We start from the raw sequence: 18,622 nt of genomic DNA on the forward strand, positions 1-18,622 counted from the left end.
GTAACTCTTTAAAAGACTCTCTCATTGTTTTATAATCATATCCTGAGATACAACCTGGGATTGCAGATATTAAATTCACCTTCAACAAATGAAGAAACATCATCAATTAGGGTAATTTATAAGTGTGTACCACAGGTTCTACATGATTAAAGGTTGTGAACAAAAACAGGATTATGGATGCACAGAGTATAAGAGACCTGAAAAAACCCCTAGTCTCACTCCTTGTTTAAGCAATGAAGAAAAAAATTGAGACCAGAAAGAGGTTAAGTGACATGATAGAGTAAATGGGATTTTAAGGTTGTACTGCTTTGAAAGGGTAAGGATTCTTTTTAATGTAAATTCTAGTATATTTTTTGTCAGACTCTTGATTTTGTAATCACACTTGGTATACTGTCAGCTTTAGTTTACTCTCACCTCAAAATAGGAGTATTCACTGGACTGGAATTTCTGCATTGCACTGTTTTGTATTAGATGTTATATTCTAGAATAAGCATTTGCTCCTATATGTGAGGACTGTAGCCTGCCTGCATATATTTGTGGCTCAACCAATTTAATAGTCCAGCCCAATATTTTGTCATATGTTGGAAAGTCTGGCTCCACATTGGTAAAATTCATAATGCTGATCTGGTATGAATAATATTCATTATTACTTATTTTTCTTTTTTTAGTGAGCATCACCAGTTTTATACCACGTTTCAACTTTCTAAGCATAGATCTGCCTGTGGTTGTGGAGACGTTTGTCAAGTATCCTTTCTGGTGTGAAAAATGCTTAAAAGTGTGTTACTTAGAGCTTGAGTAGTCTTACCTTGATTGGCACATACATAGACCTAACAAGTGTGAATCAATTGCTAACAACTAAAAAAAGTCTTTAAAGTTGAAAGAGGTCAGATTTTCCTAGAAGGGAAGAAGACAGAGGAGAAAGATTGATCTGGGAGGAAGAAAGGTTAAGATGTATAAGGAAAGGAACCCAGAATGCAAACTGAAATTTGAATTTGCAGGTCTAAAACGTTTTTAGTAAGTTTACACAGAAAGAAAGCCTGGATGTGTTAGCTCTGACCAAATGGAGGACTCTTCTTATATACATAACGAGGAATTATATATATCTATTCCACTGGTCCCGGGGAGGAAGGAGTAAGAGAGATCAAACTGTTTTCCACTACTAAAACAGCAATTCAAAGGACAAAATCTCATGTGGTCTTTAGCATATTATATATGAATATAAAAGATTAAATATTTAAAATTAATTATTAGGTAGATTTTGAATAAACTGAAACGTTTGGAAGGATTATTTTTTTTTAAAGTGTGGTTTTATATAGAGAGATACATATATATATCTCATAAAATTTGCCATTTTAATCATTTTTACATGTACAATTCAGTGGCATTAATTGCATTCACAATGTTGTGTAACCATCCCCACCATCAATTACTTAAACTTTTTCATCACCCAAACAGAAACTCCCAACACATTAAGCAATAATTTCCTCCTTCCCCCTCCCCCCAGCCCCTGGTAACCTCCAATCTACTTTCTGTTTCTATGAATTTGCTTATTCTAGATATTTCATGAAAGTGGGATCATACAATATTTGTCCTTTTGTATCTGGCTTATTTCAATAAGCATAGTGATTTCAAAGTTCATCGATGCAGTAGCATATATCAGAACTTATTCCTTTTTATGGCTGAATAATATTCCATTGTATGGATAGACCACATTTTGTTTATCCATTCATCTGTCAATGGACACTTGAGTTGTTTTCAGTATTCTTTATTTTTTGTTGCTTTAAATCTTTATTAATTTCTTTCCTCAATGATTTGCAAAATAAATGAAATGGAAAACAAATGAACAATTACTTAAAAAGAAATGTGTACAATGAAGATTGTACCTTGTAGATTCTGCAGCTTTGTCTCAAAGAGATTTCTATACCTTAAAAGATTATAGCAGACCAAACTCCACTTTGTCTAGTTTATGGATGGATGTGTAGAAAAGTAGGGGAAGGAAACAAACAGACAAAGGTACCCAGTGTTCTTTTTTACTTCAATTGCTCTTTTTCACTCTAATTATTATTCTTGTTATTTTTGTGTGTGTGCTAATGAAGGTGTCAGGGATTGATTTAGGTGATGAATGTACAACTATGTAATGGTACTGTAAACAATCGAAAGTACAATTTGTTTTGTATGACTGCGTGGTATGTGAATATATCTCAATAAAATGATGATTTAAAAAAAAAAAGATTATAGCAAAATAAAATAGTGTTCAAGGGTCAAAATCTTTGTTTTCTAATATAAGATAATACTTTGTAAGGACCAAAAAGTAATTTCCCCTTATTTATACCTGCTACATTCCTTTTCCTTGTATCATTAAAAGATTAGATAGACTTACTCTTCTTGGGAATTCATTAATAGATTGGCTTATTTTGTAAGTGGTTGACCTTTACCATCTGGTCAAGGTTTTGAACTTCAAAATAATATAAATTTGTTTGTTTTAAATTGTAAAGCTCTAAGAAGAAATGGCAAAGATTTAAAGAAAGTAGAGAAGTCAACTGTTATCTCAAGCTCAGTAGAATTAAAGTATCTTCTCACTCACTGGAATGCAGCTTCCATTCAGACCTCACAGTCTGCTCCTTAGCTGATTTTAACCAGGTACTTGATTTCACTCTCAGGAGCTCTAGCTATTGTCAATGCAGTGCCCTGCTTTGCTTTGGACGGACAGTGGATTTTAAACTCTTTCCTGGATGCCACCCTTACCTCAGTGATTGGAGACAATGATGTCAAAGATCTGATAGGATTTTTCATCTTGCTTGGTGGCAGTGTGCTTTTGGCTGCGAACGTGACTCTGGGCCTCTGGATGGTTACAGCCCGGTAATGTTTGCACTCATCTGACAGAATATCTGAGTTACAGTATACAGCTATGTGGAAATAACCATTGCCATTCAAAACCTTACTTGGTAAGAAATATAAAGTGTTTTCTTAAAGTTATGTCTTAGCCAACAACTTTGAGCTCCTATATCCAGAGAACCCAAATTCTGGGGTGGGGAATAAACTAAAGAAATGGAAGGTATAGTCCCTGAGGACAGTCTAGTTTCAAAGACTAAACATACACACTTCAGATGCTTGCGGAACAATTTCTAAACAAGTACAAATTCATGTAATATCATTTTGCATGACTCCACATTATGTTGAAATAGTGTAAAGGAGAATAGAATTGGGTCGATTTAATCAGGGAAAACTTCTTTCAAAAGCAATATTAATCAAGATTTGAAGGAGACCAGACTTTGGCCAAGCAGAAGGGTAAGCATTTTCTTGGCCTCTATCTCTTGTCCTTTGTCTTGTTTGAAAAATATTTTAAAATCTAATGGTGTATTATTTTGTACTTTGAAAACTTAGGTATGATTACAATTAAAGTAGTACAATTCTATAAAAGAATCTGATGACATGAAATGACATGAAACAGAATATCCTTGTCAAACGATGCCAAACAAATGAATAAACAAAGTAAGACGTATGACCTATGATATCATGAGACACATTTTGCTCCACAAGAATTGCCTCTTTAGTAATGTGCCTGCACCCTCACAAAGCAGCATTAGCCTTGACATTCAGAGTGAACTGCAGGCAAGGGTCTGACACCTACAGTGTGTGAGAAGAGGCAGTTAGGGTTGAGCATCAGAACTGAGCCAGGTCTTCTGACAGATCCCACATGTCACTCTTCAGCAGTCCTGGTTACCCTTCTCTAGAGCCCTTCCAGGACAGATTATTTTCTCTTGTGCTGCTGAGTCCACATGGGGCCTAGTTCCTGGGTCCCTATCCTCAAGAAGCAACCACCTTGAGCTCTGAGCCATGCTCTGTCCTCACTAACCTCTCCCATGTTTCACTGTGTCAGGTGATTGAACACTTAGTCCTTGCTGTCCGTCTTTCTCCTAAGCTACCTCTGTGGGCCCACCAAAGACTTTGTAGTACAGTGAGAAATAGCTATACACAAGTACAAATGTGGCTTTGCCAGAGCCTGGGAACTGACTCTTGAGCCCAAAAGAGCTCGTTCAGGGTCTTTTGGACTGGAGATACAGCCCTGGGAAATTTGGGAAGTCAGCAAGCCAGTGTGAACATATTGGTCTTAGAAGTGTATGAGTATTTGTTTCCTTGATGAAAAATACATGCTTCTTCCATACACTGAAAAAGTGATAAAAAGGCAATAACTCATTGACAGCCAAGTATCAACTTCTTCACTAAGTGGGGTTACCTGTTTCAGATATTAAGTTGCTCTTTAAGCACTAAAAGTTTTTAATCATTTTTAAGAAACTCTTTTAAATTTTATTACAAATTTGCATTTCTTCTTAAACAGAAATTATATTGAATATGATTTTAAATTTTATCAGTGACTCGAAGTCATCAGTTAATAACAGTACTAAAACTGGACAAATTCTTAGTTTATCCCAGGAAAAATATGGCATTTGTTCTATTCTTAGGTAGACATTCATTTGGGATCAAAGTTTATTAGCATAGTAATGCTCAAATTTGTTTAGGCAATAGAGCTTGGAGAATGCCATGAAATAATATATAATTAACTGGATTACATGAACTAAGCAATTAATGAAAATATTGCTTATGTGCAGGTCATTTTCTTTTAAACTGAGAAAAAATTTTAATAGGGGAAATCCTATCCATTACCTTCTTTTTTCTGGGTTATAGAAAAAACAGTCATTGTATTTTAGCTGTTCAGCACCTTGGTCAGGATTTGGGAGCCATTCTATTAGGAAATTGAGTAGATAAGTACTATTTTGTATAGAAATGGTTTCATGTTATATCAGAACAGAAATGTTACATGTTTGTCTCTTCAGCATGATTGTGGGCACTTCTAGAACAAGGACCATGTTATATTCATCTTTGCATCCCTGGCACAGTGCATGAGACATCATAAGTGCTTAATAAATGTGGTTGAATGGATGATGATTAGTGTTATTTATGGAATAGAAAAGCATGTTTCTATTTAAGTAGCTGTAAAAAGTATTATTGAATATTTACTATAAATATATGTTAACATAAAAAATTAACTTGGAAGGTCTTTGTGTCCCTGGTGTATTATCTTCTTTATGGAAATAATCCATTTTGGTTTCTGTAGAGCAATTAGAAAAATGAATTATTTTGAGGATTCGAAGTGTTCTTTCTGTGTTGTCACTTTGTTCAACAGCAAAACCTTATTCTCAGTGTTCCTATTCCACATCGTTTACATTTTTGAGGGTTTTCTTTTAATCACCTACAATCTGTAAAGAATGTATTTTTTTTAGCATCTCAGTTTGGAAAGATATACAGTTAAACTTGACCTTTTGATAATCACTCTTATAGGTCATTGTCTAACAGTAAATTATAAAAGTGTCCTATGGTATTTATTGAATGTCCACATACTAATGGGCACAAGTATTTTTTTCTTTAAATCTTTTAACTGTGCTGTAATTCATTCTGAAGCTTTAACTTGAAATTATAATTGCTGACATTTGATGTTTAGCAATAAAAGAATAAATGTGTGCTAGCATTTTATGTTTTCTCATCGTCTGTGTTGTCTTTTTTTTTAATTTATACTCTTCTGTCAAAATTGTCCCCTTTGCATACAGTAAGATCTTAGTTGTTTTAAAATTATCAAGTCTAAAAGCAGCCTTCAGTTTTCATTCAAGTAATGTGTACACAAAAGTGTTGTAGTCCAAGGAGAGAACTCTTTTTTAAACGAGGTTCCTGTGCTCTCACTACTGTTTTGGAAATGGGCGGTTTATGGATGAAGGCAGAAAACTAACAGATTTCCTTTCATAGGTGTCTGGCATGTCTTCTGTTAGTTAGTCCATGTTCTAGGAATTTGTGAAAGAAAGTGTTTTCACTATGAAATTTGGTTCTTCTTGATCTTCTTTCCTAGCACTCCCTTGTCTCTAACACCTCTTCCCCAACCCCCACCTCCACCCCCACAAAGATAAAATAGGTTGGGAATTTAGCCCAAATCCTGATTGGCTGACCTGTCATTCCATTCCTTCTTTCCTCTGATTCCATTACAGTGAAGAGCCTCAATACTAGATGACTGATTATCCAAACCATTTTTATTCTTTTTTAAAGCAGCTTTATTGAGTTATGATTTATATGCTATAAAGTTCTCCCATTTAAAAATGTACAACTCATTGTAAGCCACTTTTCTTTTAATGTCTAATCAAACATTAGTATACATATGCTTTAGTATAATTCAACCTTTTAAGTAAATTAACATATGATTAAAAACTATGAAGAAAAAAATGTTTCAGCTTGTTTCACAACAATTTTAACTCCGGAATGGTTTCCAGCACTGGAATAGAGTTGAATAACAAACCTGTTTTTAAGATAAAGCATGTGGATATACTTCCTTTGAGACAATAAGCATTTACAGTGTTTTATTTTTGAAGCTACTCTTGCTGTTTAAGCCATACTAATTTGAATAATCCATTGTATATTTTTTCAGACCACAGTAAATGAATTCAATGAAAGGAAAGCCTCTATTTCAAAATTTTCTAATGCTATAATAGATTATACTCAGGGTGGAGGTAGATGAAAATGGTTAAAGGAAGGAAGTGGCAATTCTAATTACCAAGCAGATTAAATTCTGTGATTTAATTTCCCATTAAAGAGAGAAAAAACACCCTTATTTCTTAGTTTTATTTAAAGATTGATGGATATTCAATAATTTTCTCTTCTTATTTATTAGCTGAATGCTTCTCATACTTTTCTACTGAAGCACATCAGACGCTATAGAGGAGGGAAAACCCAGGATCTAAGAGTAGAACCCCATAATTGGCTCTCTGTGGTCTAAATTCCAGTCTCACCTTATGTTAAATTCATGTGAATTTTTCATTCCACTAGTTAGGCATCAGAAAGTCAGTTCTCCTTTTAAAGATATGAAACTCTAATCTGTAAAAGAAATAGAGTCCAAGAATATTAAGACTATTTTCCTCATGTCTAGAACACATTGGTATAAAGTAGTTTATAGAAGTTGATCTGTAGTCTACTAGTAATCGATGACCAAGTTTTTTCCATCCAGAGTGAAGTGAGAAAAATAAAGATGATGTATATGTGATGTTATAAGATTGCCTGCTGCCCTTAATCAAAGAGCTCTCCTTTATTTGGAGTATGTAAACACAGACCTAATTTCACTTAACACTACCAGATTGCTCTCTAGAATTTATTTTTGTAACTGACACTCTCATCAGCAAGGCATGAGGGTTCCAGGTTTCCCCACACCCTTGCCTCCACCTGAATTATCTGACTCCCATGTTCTAACAAAGCTTTTGGGTTTAAAATGGCATTTCATTTTCATTTCTCAGATTATTAATAAAGTTGCACATCCATATACTTGTTTAGCCTTTTGGATTTTTCATTCTGCCAAATTGCTTATTGATATTCTTTGCCCAGTTTTTCAATGGGTGTCCTAAACTTGTCTTATATGATCCATAGGAATTTCTTGTTTATTCTAAATCAGGGGTCAACGAACTATGGCCCACAGGCCAAATCCTGCCTATTTTTGTAAATAAAAATTTTTTGGAACACAGCTACATTCCTTCATTTACGGATTGTCTGTGGCTGTTTTCATGCTACAATGACAGAATTGAGTAGTTGCAACTGAGACTGACTAGCTCAACAAGCCTAAAATATTTACTGTTTAACCCTTTAGAGAAAAAGTTTGCCAAACTCTATTCTAGATATCAATCTCTTGTCCATTTTAAGTATTTTTTTCCCATCTGTCACCCATCTGTAAATTTTATTTATGAGGTCCTTTGTTGAACAAGGATCTTTAGTTTGATGTAGTCCAATTCATTGATTTCTTGCTTTCTTGTTTGTGCTTTGTGGGTCTTATCTAAAAGGTCCTTTCACATCTCAAGGTCACAATTACATTCTCCTGAATTTTCTTCTGTCTGCTTTGGAGTTGTACTTTCTCAATGAGATCTTTAATTTCTAGAATTTATGATGTGAGGCAGGGAATCCAGGTTTATTTTTCTATATAAAGTGAACTATCCTTAAAATAGACATAAATTATTTTCCTTTATAACATTCTTAAATTTTAATCTGTTTATGTAAAGTTCTTAATATGGTGCCTGGCAAATTCAAGTTATTATTAGGATGAGGTGCTTAAATTACTTATTTTCAGAATACAGAATTATGACATAATTTACCCTGATATCTCAGTCCCCACTGGTGTGAAAGCTTGCCTCCTTTTGGTATGTCTTCTAGGCTTCCAGTGCCTTTAGACTATTTCTGGTTGTCCAGTGTATCTCCCAGGCCTTGACCCTTTTATGTCTTTCTTCCCCCAATCAAAATGCACCTAAAATCACAATCTTTGAGCTCTTGACTAAGGATTTTTCTTACTGAAACTAGCCCAAATAACCTGTGTTCATGGGCCTATTCATTGATGGTGACAGGCTTTTAAATCTAGTGTTCTGAAAACAGCATCTTAACTCAGCAGGAGACACTATGACGAGCCAATATAGGAGAGAATTTGGGGTAGGATGGACTTGGAGGCCAACTCAAACAGCAGAGAACTATCTACTCTGTGCACAAGTGGGATATTGTATTTAACAATAAGCTCTTTTTTATGAGTTCATTTGTCTATGAATTTCTTTGGTTAGAAAAGAGACTAAAGTTTTTTTAGAATGTGTGTTCTTTGTAAATTGTTTATCTACTTCCTTTGCCCATATTTCTCTGGGGTGATTATCCCCTTTTTATTGCTCTTCATCATTCAGGTCTCACATTTTTAGGAAGGGTTTACAAACATATTTGATCAGGCCCTAGCTTCTTTTACAGGTCCCTGACCTTCAAACTTTATTCCTAGCATTCTTTTCTAACCTTTCAGCCACTTTATTTCCATCCTTTATGGCTTCTAATTTTCTTTCTAGGTTTTATGGATTACCAGAGGGAAGTAGCACTTTGCAATTTATGGCATGTTCACTTCTCCAGTTCAGGGCACTCCCTTTTCTGTTATGGAAGGTACTTAGGAAAGAGGTTGGTAATCAGAAGTTTGCTTGGAGAGTATAGAATTGGAACATAAGGAGATAATGTAATAATTTTTTTGGCCTTTATAAAAAAATAATTTATTTCTTACTAGAAATGCATGCACATTGCAGAAAACATGTTAAATAAAATTAAATTGTGATTTGTTGAAAAAAAAAGGTAGTGTATTGTACATAAACTGACAAGCTGCTTTTTAAACTTGACAGTGTATTGCAAACATTTTTCCATTTTATTAATATTCCTAATGTTATTTTAATGACTATATAATATTGCATTGTTAAATATGCCATAACGTAATCAACCTCTATTATTTCCAATTTTGCAATATTATAAACAAAGCTGTGAGGAATAGCCTTATAACTAAATCTTTGAATAATTCTAGGAACTCTCAGGAAAATCCTAGAAGAAAAATTCCTATCGTAAAGCGTGAACAAAATTTTACATATACATATTTATTGCCTTGTTACATTTAAATTTTTTTCTGTTCACTGGGTAGATAAAAATAGCATCTCATTTTAACTCACACTTCTTCGATTAGAAAAAGGTTGAATATTTAAAAATGTGTTTATTGGCCATCGTGTTCTTTTTGTTTATTCACGTTTTTTGCCCATTTTTCACGGGAGTTATTATGGTCTTCTTACCACTCTTCATCATAAGCTCAGCTGTACCATTTGACTTGTTACATTTGAAGATATTAAAACTTCTTTTAGGCTTAATACTTATTTTTATGTTTTTATGTGTCATGGTGATATGCTTTGAAAGTCCTGCACTCTGCGATTTTATAAATATTTACAGACATTTTCTTATAATAATTTTATGATTTCATTTTTTAAACATTTAAATCTTTAATCCACATGTAATGTATTTTGATGTTGCTGTAAAGTAAGGATATATCTTTGTGTTTTGTTTTCTGCAAATGATTAGCCAGTTATCCCAAAAGAGGTAATTGATTAGTCTTAAGAGGTATTTCATATTGACAAAGGAGAAGCATAAGTTTACATGCTTTGAAGAGAAGAAATATAAATGAAATTATCTCTCATTTGATATAATTCTTATTTAAATAGGAGACAACTTTTTATTATACTTTTTCAATTCAGTAATAAAATGAGGTGACAACGTATCTCATTTGTTTTAACTGATAGTTTTTAAACCTTTTTTTTATTTAAAGTATTTTTATTTTTATTGAAATAGTGTTTCTCATTACTGAGCAATATAGACCAGTAACCTTGAGATTTTCTAAAGGTAATGTTTTTGTCTGCTTCTTAATTGAAATATTTTTTTACTTCTTAGATCTTCAGGTTTTAATTCCTCTATCTGTGGATTTTTTAACATTAGTCTTTAGAGGTTAAAAAAAATATGACTTTGGAAAAATTGTGTTGATTTTAAAGTGAATATTTTATCTTCATCTGTTTTATCTATTTAATGGTTATAGAATGCTGCATTTCTTGATTACTTGTTCAATACGTGCATTGTTTTAATCGTCAGTTTAAAATCATGGAAATAAGGAGTAATGGGGTTATTGTGAGTTTGTATTTTATTTCCTGTAAATTTTAACTTCTTTTCTATTCATAATAAATAATCCATTTAAAAGAATTTGGTTAAGTGTGGGTTTTTTTCTATTTAAACTGCTTTTCTTCTGAGATCACTGTAGTTGGTTTCTAAACTTGCCAAATTTTAGGGTATAAAAAAGGTCCAATTTTGCTTGGTCATGCCCCATTCTTCTCTCACTAGAACAGATATATATATTCTTTCATTCATTTAACAAATATCTGTTGCACAACTACTTTGTGACAGACACTGTTATAGCCTCTGGGGATACAGTAGTATAAATAAGACAGGCTTCTCTTTTGTATTTGGTAAGGAAAAAAATTACCATTTATCTTTAAAAATAAATATATGTTGAACACTACTAAGTGTCCCAAGCATTGAGTGGCAAGAGCTTAAGTTAAGGAAAGTTTGGACTTTAGCCTAATCACAAATGTCACTGAAGTCATTGAAAGTTTCAAGCAAAAGAGTGCCATAATCAGATTTGCATTTTGGATGAATCACCCTGGCCAAGTGTAAAGTATGGATTGGAGCGAAGCAAGACTGAGGCAAAGCAATTGGTTAGGAGACTATTTCAGTAATCCCCAGCAAGAGATGATCGTGATGTAGAATAGGTTAGTGGCAGTAGACAGACTCGAAAGTAGAATTCACTGTATTTGATAATCCAGTGTACAAGGTTAGGTTCAGGAAGGGGTCAAGAAGATGCCAGGTTTCTGACTTGGTTAATTAAATAGAGGTCATGCCATGAACAGAGTTGGGAGCACCAGAAAAGGAGAAGTTCCATTTGGAACTCTTGAATTTGAATGCCTGGGTGACTTCCAAGTAGAGATGGCAGGTAAGCAGATAGACAAACATGTCTGGAACTCACGAAAATGAGCTGGAAATACCATGTATGAGCTGATGACTCCCATCTATATAATTAAACCCATGGGAATGGATAGATAGTCCAGGGAGAGTGTAGACAACTGAAAAGGAAAGAAAAGGTGTCCCAGGTTAGAGCTCTTGGGAACAACAGCATTTAGGGAAAAGGGTACAGGAGGAGAAAACTGAGAAGGAGCTTCAAAAAATTAGGAAGAAAACCCCAAGTCAGAGTTTAGTATGAGAGAAACAAAGGGAAGAGAATGTGTCAAGAAGAAGGGGATATCAATGGTATGAGATGTTGCTGAGAGAAAGGTGAAGTGGGGTGATGACTGAAAAATAGCCACTGGATTTAGGAGAGGGATTCACAAATGGTCTTGGAGAGAGCAGCCTCAGTGCAGCAGTGGAAGCTGAAGCCGGGTTGAAGTGGATTGAGAAGTGGGTGGGATATGCATAAGAAGAGACTACAGATACAATGCCCTCAAGAAGCTTAACTTTGAAGGGGAGGAAGAAACAGTGTGGGACCTGGTAAAGGATATAGGAAGAGTTTTTGTGGTTAGTGTCATTGTATTAGCAATGGTAGGGTCATGTGCGTGGTGGTTTTGGTGCTAATGAGAAGTGCCCAAGAGAAAAGAAAAGATAAGGTAATTCAGGGAGGAGATGGGATCCCAAGCACAACTAGAACCATAGCCTTTGATGAGACATCTAAGAGGAGGAAAAGAGGAGAGATGGATGCGGGTAGAGTAGTCTGTAGGTTTGATGGAGACTCTCACCTGGGTCTCCACCAATCATCACTTGAGTCCTAAGTGACTACCTAGAACAGTGCTTGGCACCAAGTAGGTGCTCTAGAAATCTTTATTGGGTAAGGCAGTGTATTAGTTAGGGTTTTCTAAGAAAACAGAATCAATGAGAGATATCTATAAATGTAAGATTTATAAAAGTGTCTCATGCAACTGTGGGTATGCACAAGTCCAAATTCCACAGGGCAGCCAGCAAAACTGGCAACTCCAACGAAGGTGTTCGATGAACTCCTCAGGAACGAATGGGCAACTTCGATGAACTACTCAGGAAATCCTTCGCTGGCTAGCCAAAGAAGTGAAGGTCCTCTATCTGTCTCGCTTAAAAGTCTTCAACTGATTGGATTAAATCCAGCTGACTGCATTCTCTCATTGTGGAAGACATGCCCTTCATTGATGTAATCAGTCCCAGCTGCAGCCAATTGACTGATGATTTAATAAACCCGCCTTCTGGTTTATTAACCAGCCACAAATGTCCTTGCAGTAATGGTTAGGCCAGTGCTTGCTTGACCAGACACCTGGGCACCATCACCTGGCCAAGTTGACACATGAACCTAACCATCACAGGCAGGCTCATCACATTGCTACAAGGAGCAGTTTAGCCAACCACACTTCTAGATAAGACCTGTCAGCATAAAGATATTTAAGGAATAGGCACAGGGTGCTAAGCTTGGGGATAATAGCATTGAATTTCCTGATTCGGGGAGTTGTCTGTGTTTAGGTAAGTTCTTAGGAAACACAGGCTAATGTATAGGAATAAAAAGCATGTTGTCTAGTACTTTCTCTCAAATGGTTCAGAGAGAATAATAAAGCAAACATGGCAAAATGTTAATTGTTGAATCTGGGCAAAGGCTACAAGGGAGTTCTTTTTACTCTTACTGAAACTTTTGTTTGAAATTATTTCAAAATAAAATTGGAAAAAAGAAAAGAACCAGCACCTGCATTTATTGATCACCTCAACTTTTTAATTTTCTATTTTATTCTATTTCCAATCTCAACACCTTTTTATTTCACAACTTCCTGTGAGTGGAATGGATGAGGCATTTGAGAGAGCTGCTTTTTGAGTTTGGGCAAATTATAGCTCTGTGTCTTCATTTCTTCATCTGTAAAGTGAGGATAATATCTTCAGATTTTGCTATAAAAATTGAGATGGCACACAGTAGACACTCAATAAATGTTTTCCTTACCCTTCCAGGACCAGTTCAAATCAGATTATCCTAATGAAACCTTCCCTCATCACCCCCACCATAACAGCTTATTTCATATCACACCTTACATTTAGCTAAATTGCCTTCACATACATTACCTCTTTTAATTCTCCCAATGACCTTACAAGTAGGTTATCATTGGTTCTCCCTTATAGGTGAGGGCATATAATGAATTTAAATGACTTGACTAAGATCACAGAGCCAGTCACTAGAAATGCCGGAATGAGATGCCAGGCTCTTTAGGCCCAAGTCTTGTGTTCTTTTTATATCTCCCCTTCTCAAGTTTCATAATTGTTTGTACTTATGACACTTATGTACAACCTCATGCATTCCATTTCCTTTTCTGCTTTATAAACTCCTTGAGAGCCATGAACCTGTACTTTCTCTTGGTATCACCACCTTTGTATTGCCTAGTTCATAACAGTACTCAATATGATCTCTTGATTGGATGGATACAGGCCACTCCAAAGCAGAAAATGATCCCTCTCTTACCCTGTACACTCCAATTTCACCCCTACTCTGCTATCGGAAACAAGGAGCTGGATAAGCATAGCTTTTTTTCTCTGCTATTGCAATGGGAGCCAGACAGAAATTAAGAAGATTCCCCAGCTTGGAAATATGGCAGGCACATGAATTTTAGGCATGTAGTGTTAGCTCCCTGCCAACTATAAAATCATATGAACAATCTTCTTTGAAGGGAGAAAAATATCTTCTCTTTTAATAATATGAAGTGAGTGAGAGGTCATGTTTTTTCTCTCTCCTGAGAAAACTAAAAGGGACTTGTCACATTATGGTACTAGTAAAATAGTTAGATGGTTGGATCATCAATCTTTGTTGTCATCTGAGTGCACAGGAAAAGCATTTGCCTTGTCTTGCTCTTTGGTTGTTATATAATTCCTGCAAGCATTAAAGGTTACAAAGAGGAGAGAGGGAACAAGAAATATTTTGGGTCCAGGTTTTAGCCCAGCTGCCCACTTGTGGCTTTCAGAAGGTAAAGATTTGTAGGTCTCTTCTCAGCTCACTCGTGTCCCCATGCTTCCACCTCTATGAAGCAGCAGAGCTTCAAGGGCAAATCTGGCTTCAGAGCCCAGAGGGGAACCTGGCCAGACCTGGTGCAGCCCCAGGAAACTCAAAGGCCTGGACTCTCCTTGTCTTGCAGGAGCAGCTGCTGGAGCACATGCAGCCTGGCCCATTCCTAAAGCACAGCATTCAAGGAGTGTGTCTGAAACGTGGAGGCCACCCATCCCCAGGAGGAAAGGCTACCCTTCACCCAGCACAAGTCTACTTCAAGTCAGATACCCTTAAGAGATGCAACTCGAGGGATTAAACCCAATTCCTTCTGAGTAGGGAACTTTTAGTGCATTTCTGAGACTGGTGACATGAAAGGGATTCTAAATGAGGTAACAATGCAACCTGAAAAGTAGAGTTGTTTAATGTACAAAGGATTTCCCTCTGCTTTTCTGCAAGAACAACTTTAACACATCTTTTTGATGCAAGCTCCATAGAGATAAGGCAACAAGCAGGATCTGAAAGAATCTCTTCCTCGCTTTGGGGAAAATCAAGGTGGCTTTTACTTTAGCAACTTATAACCTTAACCTACTTGCAGTTAGGCTTTATGTAGTATAAAATATTTCTCATCCCAGGTTGTGTTTCTTAAAGTTCATTTTTTCTTTCCAAATCAAAACAGAAATACAGAGAAGAGGTAGCTATTTAGAATGCTTGCAGAATTTTTGTGATATCAGAGATTTTTAGATTGAGGAACATTTACCGTTTTGATTGCCTGCCTTAAAGCCATTCCCTCCTCTTTTTTCCTTTCTGGAAAGGCCTGTCTCCCATGATAGAGGTTAAAAATGCCAGATACTCTCTCTTCCCAGCCTCTTTGCTGCAGCTAGGGCTGGCCAGCTGACCCAGGTCCAGTCAATGAACCTTTCAGGGGCACTCTCCTGAGAAGTTGCTGGAAAGATTTTCCATCCTGATGAAAGCAAGAACTATTCAGGGGGAGCTTTCTTTCCCTCCTCTACCTTCCTGTCATTTCATAGGTTATGAGAGCTGTGGTGGCCATATAGGAGCCACCAGGCAGCAGACGAAAGTGAACAAGTTAAGGATGGCAACACGGAAGCATGAAAAGAACCTGGGTCACTGATGACTCTGGTTCCTGGGACCATCTACCTCTGAACTTCTCATTAGGTAAAACAATAAAACTTGCATATTGTTTACCCCACTTTTAGCTGGATATTCTCATTCACAGCTGAAAGCATCTTAGCTGATTCAATGAGATTTTAAATACAGTCGGGGAGGAAAATATTTTACACTAAATATTTACTAGTTGTCCCTCAGATATTGGGAGGGCATTTTCCTGAACATAATCATATTAGAAAACCCTTATAGCACTGAGATAAAGGGGGTCTCCCAGGATAAATCTCTGAGGGCTGCCCTGTTGCTTGCTATGGCTCAGGTATTATGGTAGAGGAAGGAGGAAGGAATTGTCCATAATGTACCAGGAAATATACCAGTTCTAAAATCAATTACAACAATTAAAAAACATGTATGAGGAATTCTTTTTAGGCAAATTTATTGGCACTATTATAAGAATACAATCCAAAAATAATTGATTTAAATTATAAGGGCAAAGACAAGACTGCTAATCTTCATTAGCCAAGGATTTGTTGAAGGATTTGAATTCAAACGTGTCATTTATTTACATTCACGGGAGTTTTAAATTGCCCTATTTGAAATAACAAGTACATTTTCCAGATTGAAAGTAAAATTCATGATCCAAGCAGCTTTGAATTGTTTCTGTAATGCCTTAGAAAACCCGGATCTCTGACCTTGTATTTTACTTAATAAAACGAACATGCCACTTGCTGATAAAATGCTGTTATTGTTATGCACAGGTAATTACACACATATGAATCCATTGTTTCTACCCAGCATTTTGCTAGAAAACTCTCCTCATTAAATTTTTAGAATGTTATCATTTGCTTGGAACCCAAACACTCGAATTTACAGATTTGAAACACTTTAAACTGAGTAATTCATGTCCTTTTTGTTTTTCCATTATTTTGCTGAGATAAGACATACATTTGTTTCAAAATGTATCAGATCAAATTTTTTAAAAATGAAATTAATATGAAAATAAATGTTAAAGGAAGTTATTGTCCAAGTTCTCCATCCTTTGCATCTGTCATTCACCTGCATGTAACCAGGGCTAGTCAGTATAATTAATTGTACCACATGTACCTTCCCAGTGGTCTCAAAAATGTCTGGAGACATTTTTGGTTGTCACAACCGGGACAGGGGAGGGCTACTGACATCTACTGGGTAGAGACTGGGGATGCTGCTAAACATCCCACAACGCACAGGACAGCCCCCCACCCCCCACCCACAACAGAGAACGACCCCACTCAAAATGTCAGGAGTGCTGGAGTGAAGAAATCCTGTTCTACACCAAGAGGCTTGATGTTTAAAATACAACACAAACTGGTTCTTTGTTCTAATAGAAATTATTGCCCTACAGTGGAATGAATAGATTCTTATAATTTTTAAGTGATCTAGACAGTTTCTCAGGAGAAGACTTAGTTCTTGTGAACTGGAAGAAATTAGGTTGAAGTCTAGTTTGTATGTATTTTTTGTTTGTATGAGAAATTCCTTCTCTTGATGCTATAGTTTCTTTCATACAAAGATAGAACTTAGATGGAGCCTTCCTTTCTACTGCCCCTTCATTAATTATTTTTTTAAATCTAGTCTAGCTGCCTTGAGGTGGACCTGAACTTTATTAAAATTGCAGAGTCCTCCTCAGGGCACAGACTATAGATGTGAGTTCTGTCTCAATTGTATGTCTATAGGAAAGTCACTTTTTAGATTTTCTTTGTGCTTCAGTATTTCCCCGTCCTAATACCTAACTTACTTGTAAAGATAATGCGAAAATATTTTACTTAGAGTCACCATCCAAATCTAAGATCTGACGTAAGAGAAATGGTAAAGAACACCAAATTCATGTTAACCTTCCCGGGTGTTTATATTTAAATCTTTTCTTTATAATTGAGAGTTTGCAAACCTTTTTTTATGTCCTCAAAAGTCTGACCCTGTAAGCTCAATGTTATGGGAATGCTCAGGAATGATTATGGTTTGCAAATTTTCTTGGGTATGGTAGGAACATGTTGGAAGCAATGTAGTTATTTTAGGCTATTTGTTTTTCTTATTCCTTTGTTTTGTTGTTTGAATTGTTTTAAATATTTTGATAAAGTAAAAGAAAAAAGCTATTGCATTTTTTTAAAAATTAGCTTCCATGTAGTTATTTTAGGTTATCTGGTTTTTCTTATGACTTTGTTTGATTATGGTTTGTTAATTTTCTTGGGATAAGGTAGGAACATGTTGGAAGAAATGTAGTTATTTTAGATTATTTGTTTTTCTTATTCCATTGTTTGGTTATGGTTTGTTAATTTTTGGGGGGTATGGTAGGAACATGTTAGAAGCAAAGTAGTTATTTTTCTTAATCCTTTGCTTTGTTTTGTTTGAAATGCTGTGGGGTTTTTTTGTTTGTTTGTTTGTTTCAATAAATAAAGTTTAAAAAATATTTAAAAAGTCTGACCCTGTAACACAAAGAAGGCAATTGATTTTTCGGTTAAAGATCACTAGGGAAGATTATTCTGCAATTCATCAGGCTATTCTAATATCTAGCCTATAATCTAAATCATGATAAGAAATGACACATTACATTGTAGATTGATATAACTATTTGGGAAAGCCATTTAGCAATATTTATCAACAACCTCAAAATTGTCCATGCCCTTTGAGGCAATAACTCCTTTCTTGGGAATTTATCCTAAGGCAATAATCCAAAATATACAATAGACTTTCTACAAAGACATGTTTATAAAAGTGTGATTTACCAGAGTGAATAACTGGAAACTACCTGCCTCCAACAACCAAAATAGTGGAAGGGATAGATTAAATTGATTAACTTGATTCAGCTTTATGGCCACATAAAGTTATTAAAAATTATTTTTACAGAACATGTGTGATAACATGGGGGAATATTTTCATTAAAAGTAAAGCAGGAACCAAATAAATGCCCTTGTATAAAAGCCAAAAAAAAAAAAAAAAAGTAAAGCAGGATATGAAATTTTATTCATTGCATGATTATAACAGCATAAGAAATCAAGCAAAATCCTATAAATTGATGTAAACAATGCCTTTTATTCA

At 35.4% G+C, this 18,622-nt stretch overlaps 1 protein-coding gene across 3 annotated transcripts in view; it reads left to right on the top strand.

Moving 5' to 3' along the window:
• MBTPS2 (membrane bound transcription factor peptidase, site 2) overlaps window positions 1–5,532 on the top strand; it is a 46,813-nt gene extending 41,281 nt beyond the window's left edge. For all 3 annotated transcript variants that reach the window (XM_037821442.1, XM_037821443.1, XM_037821445.1), the window contains 2 exons: window positions 669–744; window positions 2,641–5,532. In XM_037821442.1, the coding sequence (XP_037677370.1) occupies window positions 669–744; window positions 2,641–2,863 (299 nt within the window). In that variant the 3' untranslated portion in view covers window positions 2,864–5,532. The remainder of the gene's footprint in view (window positions 1–668; window positions 745–2,640) is intronic.
• The last annotated feature ends 13,090 nt before the right edge of the window (window positions 5,533–18,622 follow it).

Source organism: Choloepus didactylus, chromosome X (genome assembly GCF_015220235.1).
Source record: "Choloepus didactylus isolate mChoDid1 chromosome X, mChoDid1.pri, whole genome shotgun sequence".
NCBI classification, from domain to species: Eukaryota; Metazoa; Chordata; class Mammalia; order Pilosa; family Megalonychidae; genus Choloepus; species Choloepus didactylus.